Source organism: Mobula hypostoma, chromosome 3 (genome assembly GCF_963921235.1).
Source record: "Mobula hypostoma chromosome 3, sMobHyp1.1, whole genome shotgun sequence".
Taxonomy (NCBI): domain Eukaryota; kingdom Metazoa; phylum Chordata; class Chondrichthyes; order Myliobatiformes; family Myliobatidae; genus Mobula; species Mobula hypostoma.
The window spans coordinates 165,155,994-165,174,042 of NC_086099.1; the positions used below are offsets into that span (position 1 = coordinate 165,155,994).

The window sequence follows — 18,049 nt, forward strand, 5'->3', positions numbered from 1 at the left end:
AAATCATTTTGTAGTGTGAAATGTATACCTACATCTGGTAGAAATCAGAAGGATGCAGAAATATTTCAGCATAATAGATTCATATTTTAGGGAAGTGCATATGTAAAGAAACAATGGCCACCATTTGGAGGTAAACTGGACATATAGTGGATTTGTTTGGTATGCATAGCTAATCCAACTTGCATTCAACTCCAGATACCAGCATTAAATAGATTATTCAAAAGGATTGTGCTGATAAAAAAACTACATAAGCATTTGTTTTGACAGAGCTGTTGTTTAGGAAACTCTCTTAAGGAAGGTATGGGTTAATTCTCCTAACAGTGTCTTGCCTTCCTTTTGTGCAATATATTCATGTCTCATGGACACTGCTCTTTTTGACCCAAATAACTAATTTCAGCCACAATGGTTATAACTGGAGCAACATACATCAAAGTTGCTGGTGAACGCAGCAGGCCAAGCAGCATCTATAGGAAGAGGCGCAGTCGACGTTTCAGGCCGAGACCCTTCGTCAGGATGCTGCTTAGCCTGCTGCGTTCACCAGCAACTTTGATGTATGTTGCTTGAATTTCCAGCATCTGCAGAATTCCTGTTGTTATGGTTATAACTGGGTCCTGTTTGTGAGAGAATTCAAACAAATTAACTTTAATTTGTAATTTTTTCATGAAGCAGTCATCAGTGGCAAAGCCAGTAGTATTGTCTTTGCAAAGGAGGTAGCAAAGTACCTTTTTAAATCATTGAAGTCCTTCTGCTTAATAATTTACTGTGTTGGAATTTCCAGAATTTAGACCCAGCAACAGAGGAATGGCACTGTATTTTCAAATGTATGATTTAGAGCAAAGTGCTGAGGTTCTCCTGAACCTGAAGCCCTTGTTCTTCTTCTTGGTACAGAACTCAGGATTGGAAGGTGTAGTTGGGATTAGCCTGGGTGAGTAAATGCCTGTAACACTTATTGCAGCCACAGTGAACCACTGTTTGGCATTGTAGAAAAATCATAGCAGCATTTAAGTATTACCTAGTCCAATCCCATCTTCCACCACTGCTTCATTAGCCCTAGGGCACTGTTCTTCGGGTATACATTCAATTGTCGCTCCTTCTATCAACTTTAGTGAGTGCTGGACTCCTACATAGATACTAGACATAGATTAGGGAAGATGACAAAAAAGTCAATCCATCAACTACTCTAAATGGTTATTTTTCAATGGTTTCTGATCTATCTGCTGAGCAAACTATGGAGACATCAGAGACGTGCAGGTGCTGGGATCTGGAGCAAGAAACAATCTCCTGGAGGAACGGAGTCAAACAGTAGGGAAGAAATTATCAATGATTTGGGTGCTAACTATGCACCAGGACTGAGTGGAGAGGTAAGATAGCCAGTAAAAAGAGAAGTGATGTGGTGAGACAGAGTCCAAGATGACTTGTAGATTGAAGAGCAGTGAAAGATGACAGGCAAGGAGTGAGGTTGAGGTTGAGGTTGGGAAATCTTGGTAGGTGAATGAGATGGAGAGAGAGAAATATTAAGAGGCAGATGGATCATGGAGGAGCCAAGAAAGTATAAAGTTTGGATACAATTGCTGGAAGGATATGAGCAGGAACTCAAAGGGCTATCAGCACTGATGAGCAAAAGGAGGACCATTGTTGGGGGGTGGCAGATGAAACCAGAACGTGAGGGAGGGCAGAACTGGGTTACCTACGGGTGAACAGTATGTGTAGGAGGTGGATGCAACCCACTGCAGGGGGATGAAGATGGATGATAGGGTCCAGGGGGAAGGGGGGCAAAAATGGGAGTGTGGAAATATGATTGTGGGGGAGGAGATAAACTACCAGAATGGGAAGCTACCTAAAAATCAGAAAATTCATTGTTCATCCCATTTGGTTGTAGACTATCCAAGCAGAATATGAGGTGATATTCCTCTTACCTAATGGCATTGATAAATGGGTGAGCAGTAGGCAGGGCTGTCAATAGGAGATGATAGGAATGGGCACAGAAAAGTGTGATGTGTACAATCATTTCCATACTAGGTGGAAAGAACCACCCATCCTAATCACTTATTTCAGCACTTGACTTGTCCTTCAGGTCAGTGTTCTTCAAAGTGTGATTAGGATTTGTGTCTACCACCCTTTCAAGGAGTGGGTACCATGCCCTATCCACCCACTGGATAGAAAGTTTTCCTTACCACTCCTTCCACGAATTACTGTGCCCCTATGGCCCTCACCCAGGGTAATTAGGTTGTTCTCATTTATACACTAATAAAAGCTCACTGCACACCGTACCACACCCCGCCCCCAGCCCCAAAGAGGACAACCCAGGCTCATCCAACAGTTTCAATTCTCTACATCTGGCAACATATTTACAGAGCTTCTTTGCACCCCATCGAGTGCTATCACTAGTGGTGATCAGGCTGTATTAAATACTCAAGCTACCTCCTGAATATGCTATCCAGAAAACACTGCAGTATTAAAACAGCAGTGCTAAATCCACAGCGGTGCTATATAGGATCCGCAGAATCTCTTGTGCTATGACTACACTGGTTAAAGGATCCGAAGTGGAATTTTCATGGAGAAATGTAGTTTTGTAAAGCAATGCTGGTTCCAGCTTTGCATACAATAACTAGTCACAAAACAGGGATGTTGGTCTCAGATTGCCTGCTGCCAGCTTGTTTTCTCTGTCCCCTTGAGTTTTTTCCCTAGATCTTGTGCAGAGCCTGCGTGCTGCAGAGCGTCTGTTGATGTCTGTTGCTTGTGGAAAAATAACTAAATGAGGTTGCATGCTTGAAAGTGACTTATTGTGCATTAGTTAATCATGTGGCCCATGTGTCTACCACTTCCAACTGGAATTTTTCACTTGGTTATCAGTACAGAATACAAATTGTTCCTGCCAGTTTTAATTATACTTCCAGAAAAAGGCATTACAAAGAAAGTTAAAATCAACAGCCTATTTTTCTTCCATATTGAAATCTTTTGCAGCACAGAGGGGCAATTATTGGTGATGGTATGCAATGCCATTCCCTGGTACAGGGGCATTTAGTGGACAAGATCCTTGCCTTGACATTTTTCACAGAGGTTAGGCATCAGTCAAACATCCTGATTAGGAGATTTGTCCGACAACATTTAAAGTTGACAATATTAACATGTGCTTTTTTCATTGGGCAAATTAATGCTTACCTGCAGCTTGCTTTTCTGTAATTTGCAGGACACCTTGGATTTATATGCCTGTGTGTTGAAATGCAGCGGTCCAAGACCAGCTGGGAGTTGGATACTGACTCATTGAGTCAATTTGTGACCTTGAAGATAAAAAGTACTCGAATTATTTTACTTTATTCTGTGAATTTTTAAAAGTTATATTTGAATAGCTTTTAAATGTCTACATTTCAAAAGAACGATGCAAAAGTCTTATAGCAGCAAGCTAGAAGTGCATTCTAGATACAGGAACTCAGTATTTTGCTACCCAAGGCTTCCTGCTGGGAGTACAGTACATTTTGCACAACTTCTTTCAGATTTAGCCCACCACATCCTGGAGAAGAAACAAAGTCTGGGTCCAGCATGATTCAGTTCAGTAAGTACTGAACCCTATAATACAAACATTTGTAGAAGATTTTTACTCAATGATACTCAAACTACAAAAATCAATTAGCATCCAGATGTTTATTAAAGGAAATATATGCATATTTGATAAGGGTACAGAAACTGCTACATTTTCCCCGAGTGGAATATGGTATACATAGTTTCAAAGGTAAACACACTGGCTAGCTGTTGATTAATTTTACGGTATTGTCCTGAAAATAAAGGCAAAGTTCAACACAACATTGTTTCGAGAAAAAAAAGATGTTATGAGACAATTGTGAAAATATGGCTCTCAAACTCACCAGAGGGAAATTTACATCAAGAATAATAGCTAGCTTTTTAAATACAGAAACAAAAAATATATCTTCAGTAGCACAAGGAACTGCTCTTTCAGCTAAGATTGTATTCAGCATCATGTGCAGGTGAATACTGCAAATTGGGGGGGAAAAAAACACATTCCTGATTAGACATTTCAGAGTATGATAAGAACTTTAAGAATTCAATCCAGCTGCTCATTTTCAAGTGGACACTTACATGTGAATAAGCAGAAGTTGATTGCTTATACTTTGTGGGAAAGGGGGTGTGAGGAATTCAAAGAAAACTGATAAACTTAAGATTCAATACTAAGATCACCTTAAAATAAAACCTTTTAGTAGTAAAAACAATAATTAAAATGTGACCATATTCAGGGATCCCTGAGTTATTTAAAAAGGTTATTGTAAATTATACTTTTGTGCTGTTGAATTAGGAACTCCACAGTCCGCTGAACAGAACTCACTTTGCAACTGAAGAACTGAATCATAAGCTTGAACTTCTAGAGACAAGCTTTCAGTATTGACTGTTGCAAAATACAGTGCAATACTCCTGTTTAAATGCCTGCACAAAGTGACATGGATAGTTGTCCCAGCATTTAATTTTAGCTACATTTTTAAAATGTATTTAGAAAAGCTATTTTGTAAAAACCCTCTCACTAATCAATAAGCCAAAGTTTGTTCACTGCTCCAAGTAGTTATTCAGGTTACCAATATTGAACAAATTGGTGTACATTTTATCAAATTAATTCTGCAGTCCTTTGCATATTGAATACTATATTAATTTCTAATCTGTAAGGCACAAACTACATCACTGAAATCTTGCAAAATATCACAAAAATCATATGGACAAAAATACATATACAAATACAATATTATTCAAAGAAACAGTAACACAAATCAAGTATGATGAAAGCCATCGAGAAAATCAGCTGGAGTTGTGCAATTCAAATATACATAATAAAATAAGGAATGTTGTGAATAGTTCCAGTTCATATCAAAATCAAACATGCATTATTTGTGAACAGTTTATGGGGGAAATACAGGCATTTTCAAATTCCAGCTAAACATCAAGTGCATTATTCACATGTACTGCACATTTAAAGTGTACTGTTAACTGTACAGTGTCTTGAAGGATCAATTTGGAACAGAAGCTTTTCTTCACCCTCCCCAAACAAATTGCTCACCACCCACTGTGCAAATAGAACCAAAAACTCCACCATAATACTCATCCAACCACCTATTGTGAAACCAACATTAGCTCAGAGCTGTGTACCGAGGAATGTACTTCAATTATATACTATTTCTTACATCGCTTTGCTTGGCTTTAGTATGAGCATTTCTCACACATATCCATAAGATAGGCACATTAGTTTTTGGTGTTTAGACATTGTTTCTACTTGAGTATCTGTAGCAGAAACAGAAGTCTTCTGTGACAGAATCTATTATTAAAATTAAAAAAAGTACTGTCAAATATGAAGTGCTTCATCCCATTACTCAATAGATAAACTCTCCTGAAATTTCCTGTAAAGTATTGAAGGGCTCTTCAAACTTGAAGCGTTTGGAAATGGCCTTTTGGTCAGTTTTTAGATTCTCTTTCTCAGACTGTCTACATTGTCCCAGTGTATATGATGCCATGACAATGAGCTCTTCAGTTTCTTGACTCTGCCTTTCTGATTCTTCTGAAATTGTGGACTCAAGTGTGCCAACTGAGTTTTCAGTGACAAATCCAGTTTCATCGCATTCACATGCCATCCATGGGTGTTCAAGACACTCCTCAGCTAAAGCTCGTTCTCTGTGAAAGAAAACATACAGCACGAGTTTAATTCCTGGCAAATATAGTAATGTGCCCTTGCATCATAAGGACACAACTAAAATTGGAGAAAGGTTAAAAGTGATGGTGTTCAAAGGTTATTGCCAGGTTGCAAGATAATTTGAATTTGATCATAAAGAACTCAAATAGTGGTTGGCAATCTTCCTGAAGATGAGGAATAGTTAGTAGAATGAAGAAATACATCTTAAAGTAATAGGGACACTTGAAGCGTAATGCATATTCAATGGTAAATGATGGAATGAGAGAATAAACATTAAGCAAAATAGTATGGATGAGTACGGAGACCAAAGTTTCTGTAATGAACTTTGCAAGGCTTTATAATAGTTGGTTACTATTACACTATAAATGTGAGAATAGATTGTAATTGATAAATTTGTACAAAATATTAAGAATTCAATAATACATGTAGAATTTTAAAGAACCTTGTTATAGAGGTTGGCATCAACCTCTGAGGGCATACAGCTTAGATTAATCAAGGTAAAGATAAGAATGGCAAATGATAGATGCTTTCAAATAGGATTAATTCCATTAGACCAGAGGAGAGAGAATGTTATTCAGTGTTTGATAGAAAGACTACTTCCTCTTCTTTGTTCGTAAACAAAATGCTTTCCAGCAAAGAGAGCCAAGAGATTTGTGTCAGCAGCATTCAAGGGAATATTGGAAGCACATGTAGACAGGAGATAGAGAAAGGAGTAAAGTGCAATTAGTTTTGGAGTCTCAAGTAGCACAAGGCTGTGATCTGTCAATAAACTACTCTCATTAATATGTGAGCCTGCAATTATGTGCCAAACCAGGCAAATAATTAAAAACTGCCCACTACCCTATGTAAAGAAAAACACACAAGCATTTAAAAGGCAATAAGTAGAGAATACAGAGAAAACGCAGTTATTTTGGGTTTGTCAAATGATAAATAGTCCTCACCTATCAAGGGAAAATGGTGACACAACAATTTTTGCTACACTTGAAGGAGAAATAAAGCACTAGTTTGAATCCAGAATGCTGAATTTTTGTTAATATTTTAGCACTTCTACAGTTCCTTCCATTATTAGCTGTCCCTTTGTTTATTATCTTCACTGATCTATATTGTTCACAACTATCTGTTCACTCCTTTCTCCTCCTTTCAGACTCCCACTTCACTCAATGCCATGCACAGTGACCTGGCCTAAACTAACCCCAAGGGAGCTGGTAAGTTCCTGCTTGCAGTGTACGAAAGTAGAGAAGTAGGGAAAAGCCCCTGCAAATACTGTGCAGGATGGAATGAGGAATGGCAGGCAATATATTTGGAATAATCTCACAAAAATCCTATGTACTGGATTTCACCGCCACCCCAACAACAATAAATAGCCAAGTGGTACAAGAATTTAAAGTGCTGACTTTAAGTTGGGTTGTAAAATGTAAAATATTTTTGGTAGAGAACATTTCAAAATCTGCTACTCATTCCACTTAAAGGCAATAATCTAGTAGAACAATTATAATATGAAGACAATAGGCTTGACACTTAGAAAACCCGAAGCTCAAGCAGAAGATAGCACAAGCTGAAGGAAAGATGAGAATAATGCAAATTTACTACTTATGAAAATAGGATTCGTAGGAACTCATTCTAGCTCATTAAAAGTTAGCTTCAGCGTCCGTTGACCCAGCTAAGCATTTAAAAGTTTTAAAAAGCTTTTGTACAACTGACTCAGCATCAACAGAGCACACGGTGATAAAAGAAAATAACAGTTACATCAATGTAACTCGTTGTTCCTGGCCAGGAGACGCAAAGCATAAATTAAGCTACCAACTACAATGGCTTCAAAAAGGTTTGGCATCAATATTAGTAAACATTATTAAGTTAACAACTTACTCAGGTTCCTTAACAAGAAGTGATTTAATGAAGTCTATAGCTTGTTTGGAGACATGCTCAAAATCTTCATCTGTAAAACTGAGATTTATTTGAGAGATGTTGAGAAAAGTTTCTTGCTTGTCATCTCCCAAGAAAGGCGAGATCCCTGTCAGCATAACATATGCAAGAACACCTATACTCCTGGAGAGAAAAGTTGTCATCAGCAGCAGTTTCAACCAATTTCATTGCAGCATGATTTTCTAAAGTCACACTTCAACTTTACTTACCACATATCTGTTGCAGTGCTAATTGGCTCATAATTTAAAATTTCAGGAGCTGCGAAAAAATTAAAACAACAGATTTAAAGGTGAATTTATTGCACAGCACAAACTGCCAAGGTGTGTTACCTGGTGTAACCTTCCTCCCAATATGCCAAAGCAACAAAGGTTTATATTAGGGAAGTAACCAATCCTTTAAAATTAATAGTAGGTTTTAAAAGATTTTTAAATTTTTAAAATTTATTTAGACATGCAATACATAACAGGCCCTTCCAGTCCAATGAGCCTAGGACAATTAATCAACTAACTCATGTCTTTGGAATGTGGGAGGAAATCCATGCAGTCATGGTGAGAATGTACAAACTCTTTACAGATAATGGCAGAATTGAACCTCGGTCACTAACAACTACTGAGTTGTCTTCATATTGGGTACTGGAATGAGTTAGACAAGTCTGATCCCATAGGGCAGGTTTTTATGAGCTAGCTTTGGAAGAGTGACAGGTAATCTCATCAAATCACACCAGGGTTTGAGGGTACCAAGAGGCAATTGCCTCCAACTGGTGTGTCTAGAAATGTGGACTCGTACAAGAGGAAACATTTCTTTGAGTAAAGAAAGTGATAAATCTTTGAAATTCTCCACTCCAGAATTGGATGTTTATGTAGTTGTGTGTACTGAAGGCCAAGATCCAAAAGCTTTGGGGCACACAGTAAATCAAGTGGTATGGGAATTAATCAGAAAAGTGGACACGAGGTACAAGATCAGCCTTGATTTACTGTGCAGCAGAGTAGTCAAATGGCAATGTGACCTACTCTTGCTTCTATTTATGCCCTTACACCTGACAGCACAAAGGGAGGAGGGTATGTCTCTATTGGACCAGTGTTGAAAATAGGCTAGCTACCACTGGAGCTATGGCAAGTAACAGGAATTCTGCAGATGCTGGAAATTCAAGCAACACACAAAGTTGCTGGTGAACGCAGCAGGCCAGGCAGCATCTGTAGGAAGAGGTGCAGTCGACGTTTCAGGCCGAGACCCTTCGTCAGGACTAACTGAAGGAAGAGTGAGTAAGGGATTTGAAAGTTAGAGGGGGAGGGGGAGATCCAAAATGATAGGAGAAGACAGAAGGGGGAGGGATAGAGCCGAGAGCTGGACAGGTGATAGGCAAAAGGGGATACGAGAGGATCATGGGACAGGAGGTCTGGGAAGAAAGACGGGGGGGGGGGAACCCAGAGGATGGGCAAGAGGTATATTCAGAGGGACAGAGGGAGAAAAAGGAGAGTGAGAGAAAGAATGTGTGCATAAAAATAAGTAACAGATGGGGTACGAGGGGGAGGTGGGGCCTTAGCGGAAGTTAGAGAAGTCGATGTTCATGCCATCAGGTTGGAGGCTACCCAGACGGAATATAAGGTGTTGTTCCTCCAACCTGAGTGTGGCTTCATCTTTACAGGAGAGGAGGCTGTGGATAGACATGTCAGAATGGGAATGGGATGTGGAATTAAAATGTGTGGCCACTGGGAGATCCTGCTTTCTCTGGCAGACAGAGCATAGATGTTCAGCAAAGCGGTCTCCCAGTCTGCGTCGGGTCTCGCCAATATATAAAGGGCCACATCGGGAGCACCGGACGCAGTATATCACCCCAGTCGACTCACAGGTGAAGTGTTGCCTCACCTGGAAGGACTGTTTGGGGCCCTGAATGGAAGTAAGGGAGGAAGTGTAAGGGCATGTGTAGCACTTGTTCCGTTTACACGGATAAGTGCCAGGAGGGAGATCAGTGGGGAGGGATGGGGGGGACGAATGGACAAGGGAGTTGCGTAGGGAGCGATCCCTGCGGAATGCGGGGGGGGGGGAAGAAAAGATGTGCTTAGTGGTGGGATCCCGTTGGAGGTGGCGGAAGTTACGGAGGATAATATGTTGGACCCGGAGGCTGGTGGGGTGGTAGGTGAGGACCAGGGGAATCCTATTCCTAGTGGGGTGGCGGGAGGATGGAGTGAGAGCAGATGTACGTGAAATGGGGGAGATGCGTTTAAGAGCAGAGTTGATAGTGGAGGAAGGGAAGCCCCTTTCTTTAAAAAAGGAAGACATCTCCCTCGTCCTAGAATGAAAAGCCTCATCCTGAGAGCAGATGCGGCGGAGATGGAGGAATTGCGAGAAGGGGATGGCGTTTTTGCAAGAGACAGTGTGAGAAGAGGAATAGTCCAGATAGCTGTGAGAGTCAGTAGGCTTACAGTAGACATCAATGGATAAGCTGTCTCCAGAGACAGAGACAGAAAGATCTAGAAAGGGGAGGGAGGTGTCGGAAATGGACCAGGTAAACTTGAGGGCAGGGTGAAATTTGGAGGCAAAGTTAATAAAGTCAATGAGTTCTGCATGCGTGCAGGAAGCAGAGCCAATGCAGTCGTCGATGTAGCGAAGGAAAAGTGGGGGACAGATACCAGAATAGGCACAGAACATAGATTGTTCCACAAACCCAACAAAAAGGCAGGCATAGCTAGGACCCATACGGGTGCCCATAGCTACACCTTTAGTTTGGAGGAAGTGGGAGGAGCCAAAGGAGAAATTATTAAGAGTAAGGACTAATTCTGCTAGACGGAGCAGAGTGGTGGTAGAGGGGAACTGATTAGGTCTGGAATCCAAAAAGAAGCGTAGAGCTTTGAGACCTTCCTGATGGGGGATGGAAGTATATAAGGACTGGACATCCATGGTGAAAATAAAGCGGTGGGGGCCAGGGAACTTAAAATCATCAAAAAGTTTAAGAGCGTGAGAACTGTTCCTATTCCTACAGATGCTGCCTGGCCTGCTGCGTTCACCAGCAACTTTGATGTGTGTAGCTATGGCAAGTACTGGTTTGAAGAAAATCAGAGTAGGAAAAAAAAAGCATGAAATCCATCAACTAGTAAAAGAAATATACATTGTGTATTTAGTAGCCACTTTACCAGATACACTTGTACATTAATGCAAATATCTAATCAGCCAATCATGTGACAGCAACTCAATGGATAAAAACATGGTCAAGAGGTTCAGTTGTTCAGACCAAACAGCAGAATGGGGAAGAAATGTGATCTAAGTGACTTTGACTGTGGAATGATTGTTGGTGCCAGATGGGGTAAGTTGAGTGTCTCAGAAACTGCTGACCTCCTGAGATTTTCAAGTTGCAAGTTTATTGCCATTCATCCATATACCACCAAACAAAACATCCCTCCAGATCAAGGTGCACATTAAAATACATAGAACTCACACACAACACAAAGCAATATTATGACAAATAATTTAACAATTGAAATAAAATGTATTCCAGAAGACTGACATTGAGCATAAGGTGCATTTATGATACAAGATAAAAAGTGAACAGTGTAACACTTCATAACTGATGAAAGCTCAGCCATCTCGCGGCATGGGGGAAGAAGTTGTTTCACATCCTAACAGTCATTGTCCTAATGTTATGGTACCTCCTGCTTGATGGTAGGGAGCCAAAGAAATTGTAGTACGGATGGGAGGGATCCTGCGTATGAAGTGCTCCTGATAAATATCCCAGACGGGTGGAAGAGAGACACCAATGATCATGCACAAGAATCTCTAGAGTTTACAGAGAATGTGCAAAATACTGAAAAAAAAAATCCAGTGAGTGGTAGTTCAATGGTGAAAACTGCTTGTTAATGAGAGGTCAAAGAATAGCCAGACTGGTTCAACCTGTTTCAAGGTAGCAACAGTAACTCAAGTAACTGTTACAAGAGTGGTGTACAGAGGAGCATCTTTGAACGTAGACCACGTCAAACCTTGAAGTGGATGGACTACAGCAGCTAAAGACAACATCAGGTTCCACTCCTGTGGCCACTTTATTAAACTCCTATACTTAATAAAGTGACTGAGTATACACATTTCAGTAAAATTAAATTAATATGGGAAAAGCAAACACTGACAATACAAGTCAAAGTGAGAGGGAACACTGATGGAATCGATAGGCAGGTGAAATTTAATAAAGAATATATTTTTGCACCAAAATATACTTAGTGGTTTTAATGAGAAAAATGTTGCAAGATGTCTCACAGAAGCAAATTGAAGTTAGACAATAAGCTACATAAGGAGAAATGAGGCTAGATGACCAAGCTTTCAAAGAATATCAAATTAAATGTAGAGAGATGTTATTGGAGGTTATTCCAAAGTTCAAACTCTTGGCATTTAGGGACAATTACATTACATGACTAAGTGTTGCAGAGTGGGATAGATTACTATACAGCAATTGGAATGGGCAAGATCATGGATGGATTTAGAAACAAGAATGAGAAGTTTAAAGTGAAATTGCTGTTTAAACTAAAGACATATTTGTGGATGAGCAAAGGAACAAAATAATAAATGAAGCCGCGAAGCCAGAACAGCAGAATTTTTTAAAATGAGAAGGTCATAAGAGACTAGCAAAATTAGGCCATTTAGCCTATTTAGCAGGCTTCACCACTTTACCACAGTTGATCTATTTTCCTTCCCAACCCCATTCTCCTGCCTTCTCCCCTTAACTTTTCATGTCCTCACTAATCAAAAACCTATCAGCCTCCATCTTAAAAACACCCAAATACCTGGCCTCCATAGCTGCCTATAGCAACAAATTCCGTAAATTCACCAGCCTCTGGCTAAAGAACTTTCTCATCGCCCTTCCAAATGGATATCCTTCTATTCTGAGGCTGTGTCGTCTAGTCCTAGACTCCCCCATTATAGAAAACATCGTCTATCTATGCTTTTCTAAATGTATTAGGTTTCAGTGAGACTCCCCATTCTTCTCAATTCCAATGAGTACAGGTCACTGCACAAATAACCCTTTCATTCCTGGAAACATTCTCATGAACCTCCTTTGAACTTTCCCCAATGTCAACACACTCTTTCTCTGATAAGGGGCCCAACACCACTCACAATACTACAAGTGCAGTTTGACCAAGGCCTTATATAGCTTCAGTAATTAACATACTTGCTCTTTTATTCTAGTACTCTCAAAATGAATGCTAATATTGCATTTGCCTTCCTCGCCACCGACTCAGCTTGCAAGTTAACCTTTAGGGAATCCTGCAAGAGGACTCCCAAGTCACTCTGCATCTTGGATTTTTGATTTTTGAATTTTCTGCCCATCTAGAAAATAGTCTACACTTTTATTCCTCCTGCCAAAATGCATACACTTCCTGACACTGTATTCCATCTGCTATTTTGTTGCCCTCCTGCCAATCAGCCAATGCTCTATCCATGCTAGTATCTTTCCTGTAATACCGTGGGCTCTTAACTTGTTAAGCAGCCTTATGTGTGGCACCTTAACAAACACCTTCTGAAAATCCAAGTCCACAACATCCATTATCTATACTGCTTGTTATTTCTTCAAAGGATTCCAACAGACTTGTCAGACAAGATTTTCCCTCAAGGAAACCATGCTGACTTTAGCCTATTTTATCATGTGCCTCCAAGTACCCTGAGACCTCATCCTTAACAATCGACTCCAACATCTTCCCAACCACTGAGGTTAGGCTAACTGGCCTATAATTTCCTTTCTTTTGCCTCCCTCTCTTCTGGAAGAGAGGAGTGACATTTGCAGTCCTCCAGTTCTCCAGAAGCATGCCAGAATCATGAAAGATCATTACTAATACCTCCACATTCTCTTCAGCTACCCCTTTCAGAACCCATCGGGTCCAGGTGACTTACCTACCTACGACCCTTCATCTTCCCAAACAAGTTCTCCTTACTAATAGCAACTGCATTCACTTCTGCCCCCGACACTCAAAATTTCTGGCATACTGCTTGTGTTTTCCAGTGAAAACACATGAAAAATACTGTTTAGTTTATATGCCATTTCTTTGTCCCCATTACAACCTCTCCAATGTCATTTTAAAGTGGATCATTTATCTCCTTTCATCTCTTTTACTCTTTATGTATCTGAAAGAACTTTTGGTATCCTTTTTGGTATTATTGGCTAGCTTACCTTCATATTTCATCTTTTTCCTCCTTATAGCTTTTTAGTTGCTTTTTATTGGTTGTTTTAAAAAGCTTCATGATCCTCTAACTTCTCACTAATTTTGCTATATCATATGCCCTGTATTTTGTTTTTATTTTGTTTTTGACTTTATTTGTCAGCCACAATTGCATCACCCCACCTTTACAATACTTCTTTGGGATGCACCTACCCTGTGGTTTCTGAATTTCTCCCAGAAATTCCAGCTATTACTGCTCTGCTGTCATCCATGCTAGTGTTCCTTTCCAATCAACTTTGGCCAGCTCCTCTCTCATACCTCTATAATTCCATTTATTCCACGGCGTTCATATTATGATCGCAGCCTCCTAAGGTTCTTTTACCTTAAGCTCCCTAATCAAATCCCATTCATTACACACCACCCAATCCAAAATAATCAATCACCTAGTGTGCTCAACCACAAGCTGCTCTAAAAAGCCATATCGTAGGCATTCTACAAGTTCTCTCTTGGTATCCAGCACCAACCTGATTATCCCAATCCACCTTCATTTTGAAATCCCGCATGACTATCATTGCATTGCCCTTCTTTCATGTGTTTTCTATCTCCCATTGTAATTTAGAGCCCACATCCTGGCTACTGTTCGGAGATCTGTATATAACTTCCATCTGGGGTTTTTTTTAATCCTTACAGTTACTCTACCCATGAGGATTTCGATTTTACATCTTCTGATCCCATGTCACCCGTTTCAAAGGATTTAGATTTCTAGATCATTAAGATCTCTTCTGAGGATGGTATGGCCTGTACAAAAGAGATGGGTTACACCCCAACTCATGAGGAACTGATACCCTTGTTGGCAGGTTTGTTAAAGCTGTTGGGGGGGGTGAGGGGGGGCAGGTTTAAACTAATATGACAGGAGAATAGGAATTAGAGTGATAGGTCTGTGGACCGGGCAGTTGGTATATAGCCAGATAGCGTACAGTAAGACTATCAAGAACAGGCAGATGATAGGGCAAATTTGCAATCAGCAGCAATAGTGATTATTTTCTGGAATGAATCATTGGAATAATCACACATGGGGTAGCATAGATGTCTTTTTAAATACATTATTTGCTCTGATCTGCAATATAACACTGGCAATGAGTCCAAATGCAGCTTTCAAAATATATTCATTTTACAGAAGAATTCATGCAGTGCTATGGAGAAAGAAATGGGATCTAAATTGTATTGCCCTATATCATATACCAATGAGACAAGTATCTTCCCCGTGCTATATCCCCAAAGAAAAATCTTCTTAGATTGGATTTTTTAAAGAAGCACATTATTTCACAAACTCAGCAAATTAAAAGAGAATGCTACAAATGGTGTGGTTTTGGAGAGTACACAAATAATTTGAGCTATGCTGCTGTAACTCCAGTGAGGTTGAACTTGGGTTACCTACCTACATATTCAGGTGTTCCCATGATTTCCCTTAGCTCTTCATTATTATTGATCCTTCTAGAAAGGCCAAAATCAACAATCTTAATATCTCCCAGAGGCGACTCACTTGTCAGAAGAATATTTTGCGGCTGAAATGGAAGCAAAGTATAGACAGTGGTTAGAGAGGAACAAATAGCTGTTCCAAATAATATACCAAACAATTGCTCTAACTTATCGTCATATTTTCAATACTCAATTCAAAAAACGATTTCCACACATAGCACAAACCAAGATTTTAAAGTTTATCTTGGCACTATTACCACAATTTAAGAATATTAGAATTTATTAGTCAGATGCAAGCACCAAGGCTCAAATAAAATAGTTGCTTGTTTATACAGCCCAGGTGCAGGACTATGAGACTAGGCAGAATAATTGTTCTGACTAGATGGGCTGAAGGGTCTATTTCCGTGTAGCACTCTGTGACACTAAGATATGGAAGTTTTATTGTAACAACTCTTTCGAATTATTGCCAAGATTTTTGCTCTCTTTATTTTTTCCAAAGTGTACACGATTCCCTCCATTCCTCCCATGCTCAAATTCATGTCTGGAACCATTAACTTGACTGCAAGTTAACAAAGTAAATCTGCATAGGTAGAGAGGCAGCATAGTCTGTGGAACAGAACAAAGATTTTAGTTGATTGTAAAACACAAACTTAAGTATCTGGAATGAAGGTACTGACAACTGTTTCACATCTGATACATGTGCACAACATATTTAACATAGTTACCGAGCAGTGTGGTGTTTATGTTAAAACTCTCCCTCTCCCCCCCCCCCCCCCACTGACTGGAGCTGGAGCTACCTAGATGTGAAAAGATTTAGTATTTTTTTTTACACAAACATTTTGACAATGAGAATGCTGTAATAATTCCCATCTCTCTCAAATACATTCCATCACTGACCATCTTTCCAGAATGCTTTTTCCTCACTTCTTAACCTTGGATCATGCAGGATCACAAAAAAATTATATTTGTCTTGGAAGTACAGCAAAAACTGACCAGAATGGTTCCAGGACTCTGGGGATTAGATTACAAAGAACTATTATGTAAAATGCACTTGACTTCCCTAGAATAACAACAAGTTTAAAGAGCAATTTAAATAGGAATTTTAAGGATTTTGAAAGTAATTGTCGGAGCTGGAAATCTTTTGGCTGGTGTGGTTGTCTAGCAGGGAAGAGGTATATGAAGAAAATCAGAAAGACCACTGGAAAAGTTAGTAAATAATTCTTCGTTCAAAGAGCAGGAGCTGTGTGGAACTCCCTATTGCAAAGAGCAGATACATTATATGCTTGTTTTATATTTTCTCCATAACATGCAACACAAGTACATTATTCTTGTACATCAGTCACTGAAAGCAAGCATGCAGGTACAACAGGCAGTGAAGAAAACTAATGGCATGCTGGCCTTCATAACAAGGGGAATTGAGCATAAGAGCAAAGAGGTTCTTCTGCAGCTGTACAGGGCCCTGGTGAGACCACACCTGGAGTACTGTGTGCAGTTTTGGTCTCCAAATTTGAGGAAGGACATTCTTGCTATTGAGGGAGTGCAGTGTAGGTTCACTAGGCTAATTCCCGGGATGGCGGGACTGCCATATGTTGAAAGATTGGAGTGACTGGGCTTATATACACTAGAATTTAGAAGGATGAGAGAGGATCTGATTGAAACACAAGATTATTAAGGGATTGGACACGCTGGAGGCAGGAAGCATGTTCCCGCTGATTGGCGAGTCCAGAACCGGAGGCCACAGTTTAAGAATAAGGGGTAGGCCATTTAGAACGGAGTTGAGGAAAAACTTTTTTGCTCAGGGAGTGGTGGATATGTGGAATGCTCTGCCCCAGAAGGCAGTGGAGGCCAAGTCTCTAGATGTTTTCAAGAAAGAGATGGATAGAGCTCTTAAAGATAGCAGAATCAAAGGTTATGGGGATAAGGCAGGAACTGGATACTGATTGTGGATGATCAGCCATGATCACAGTGAATGGCGGTGCTGGCTCAAAGGGCCGAATGGCCTACTCCTGCACCTATTTTCTATTGACTAAATACAGGGAAAATATAAATGCTGTAAACTATTAATAAAACATGCACATTCCAATCCATAATTATACTCAGTAAAATAAATGTGGGGTGGATTAAGGGTTGGCAACTAAACAGTGTCAGAAAGGAACAGGATCATGTCACTGCCATCATGGAGAGGTCTTGTCAACATATAATTTGGAATGAACTGTATCTTGCTCAAAGTAAATTTATTATCAAAGTACACATATATCACTATATACTATCCTGAGATTCATTTTCTTGTGGTTATTCAAAATAAGTACTAAGAATCAATGGAAAACTGCACACAGAGAACCGACCAATGTGCAAAAGACGACAAATTGTGCAGATATAAACAAACAATATAATAGAGAATAAATAACACTGAGAACATAAGTTGTAGAGTCCTTGAAAGTGAGCCTATAGGTTGGGAACCAGTTCAGTGATGGAGTAAGTGCAGTTAGCCATCTGTGGAGTAAATTTTGTGTTTGGTTTCACCATTTAATACTGCATGAACATTCTGTACCCTCTTGCAGTTGCACCTAGGAGCTCTAGAATTACAGTATGCAATATTAGAGTAATCAACAATTATTGATCAGAAACAGGGCAATCAGCCCATCAAGCCTGATGCTGAGCATCACTTCATCTATCCCTTGCATACTCTATACCTTCTATATATATCTATCTCTATCTCTCTGTCTATATCTATATCTATTTTTTAAAAATTTATTTTTTTTTTTATACAAGTGTATAGTTCCATTTTCAAACAAGAAACAGTCAACTTTTGTGGCAAAATACT

General features: G+C 39.7%; 1 protein-coding gene across 1 annotated transcript in view; it reads right to left on the reverse strand.

Moving 5' to 3' along the window:
- Positions 1 to 3,305: 3,305 nt before the first annotated feature.
- stk17a (serine/threonine kinase 17a) overlaps positions 3,306 to 18,049 on the reverse strand; it is a 97,388-nt gene continuing 82,644 nt past the window's right edge. The window contains exons 4-7 of the mRNA XM_063042355.1: positions 15,185 to 15,311; positions 7,819 to 7,867; positions 7,553 to 7,732; positions 3,306 to 5,667 (exon numbers count right to left, since the gene is read on the reverse strand). Of these exons, the coding sequence (XP_062898425.1) occupies positions 5,370 to 5,667; positions 7,553 to 7,732; positions 7,819 to 7,867; positions 15,185 to 15,311 (654 nt within the window). The 3' untranslated portion in view covers positions 3,306 to 5,369. The remainder of the gene's footprint in view (positions 5,668 to 7,552; positions 7,733 to 7,818; positions 7,868 to 15,184; positions 15,312 to 18,049) is intronic.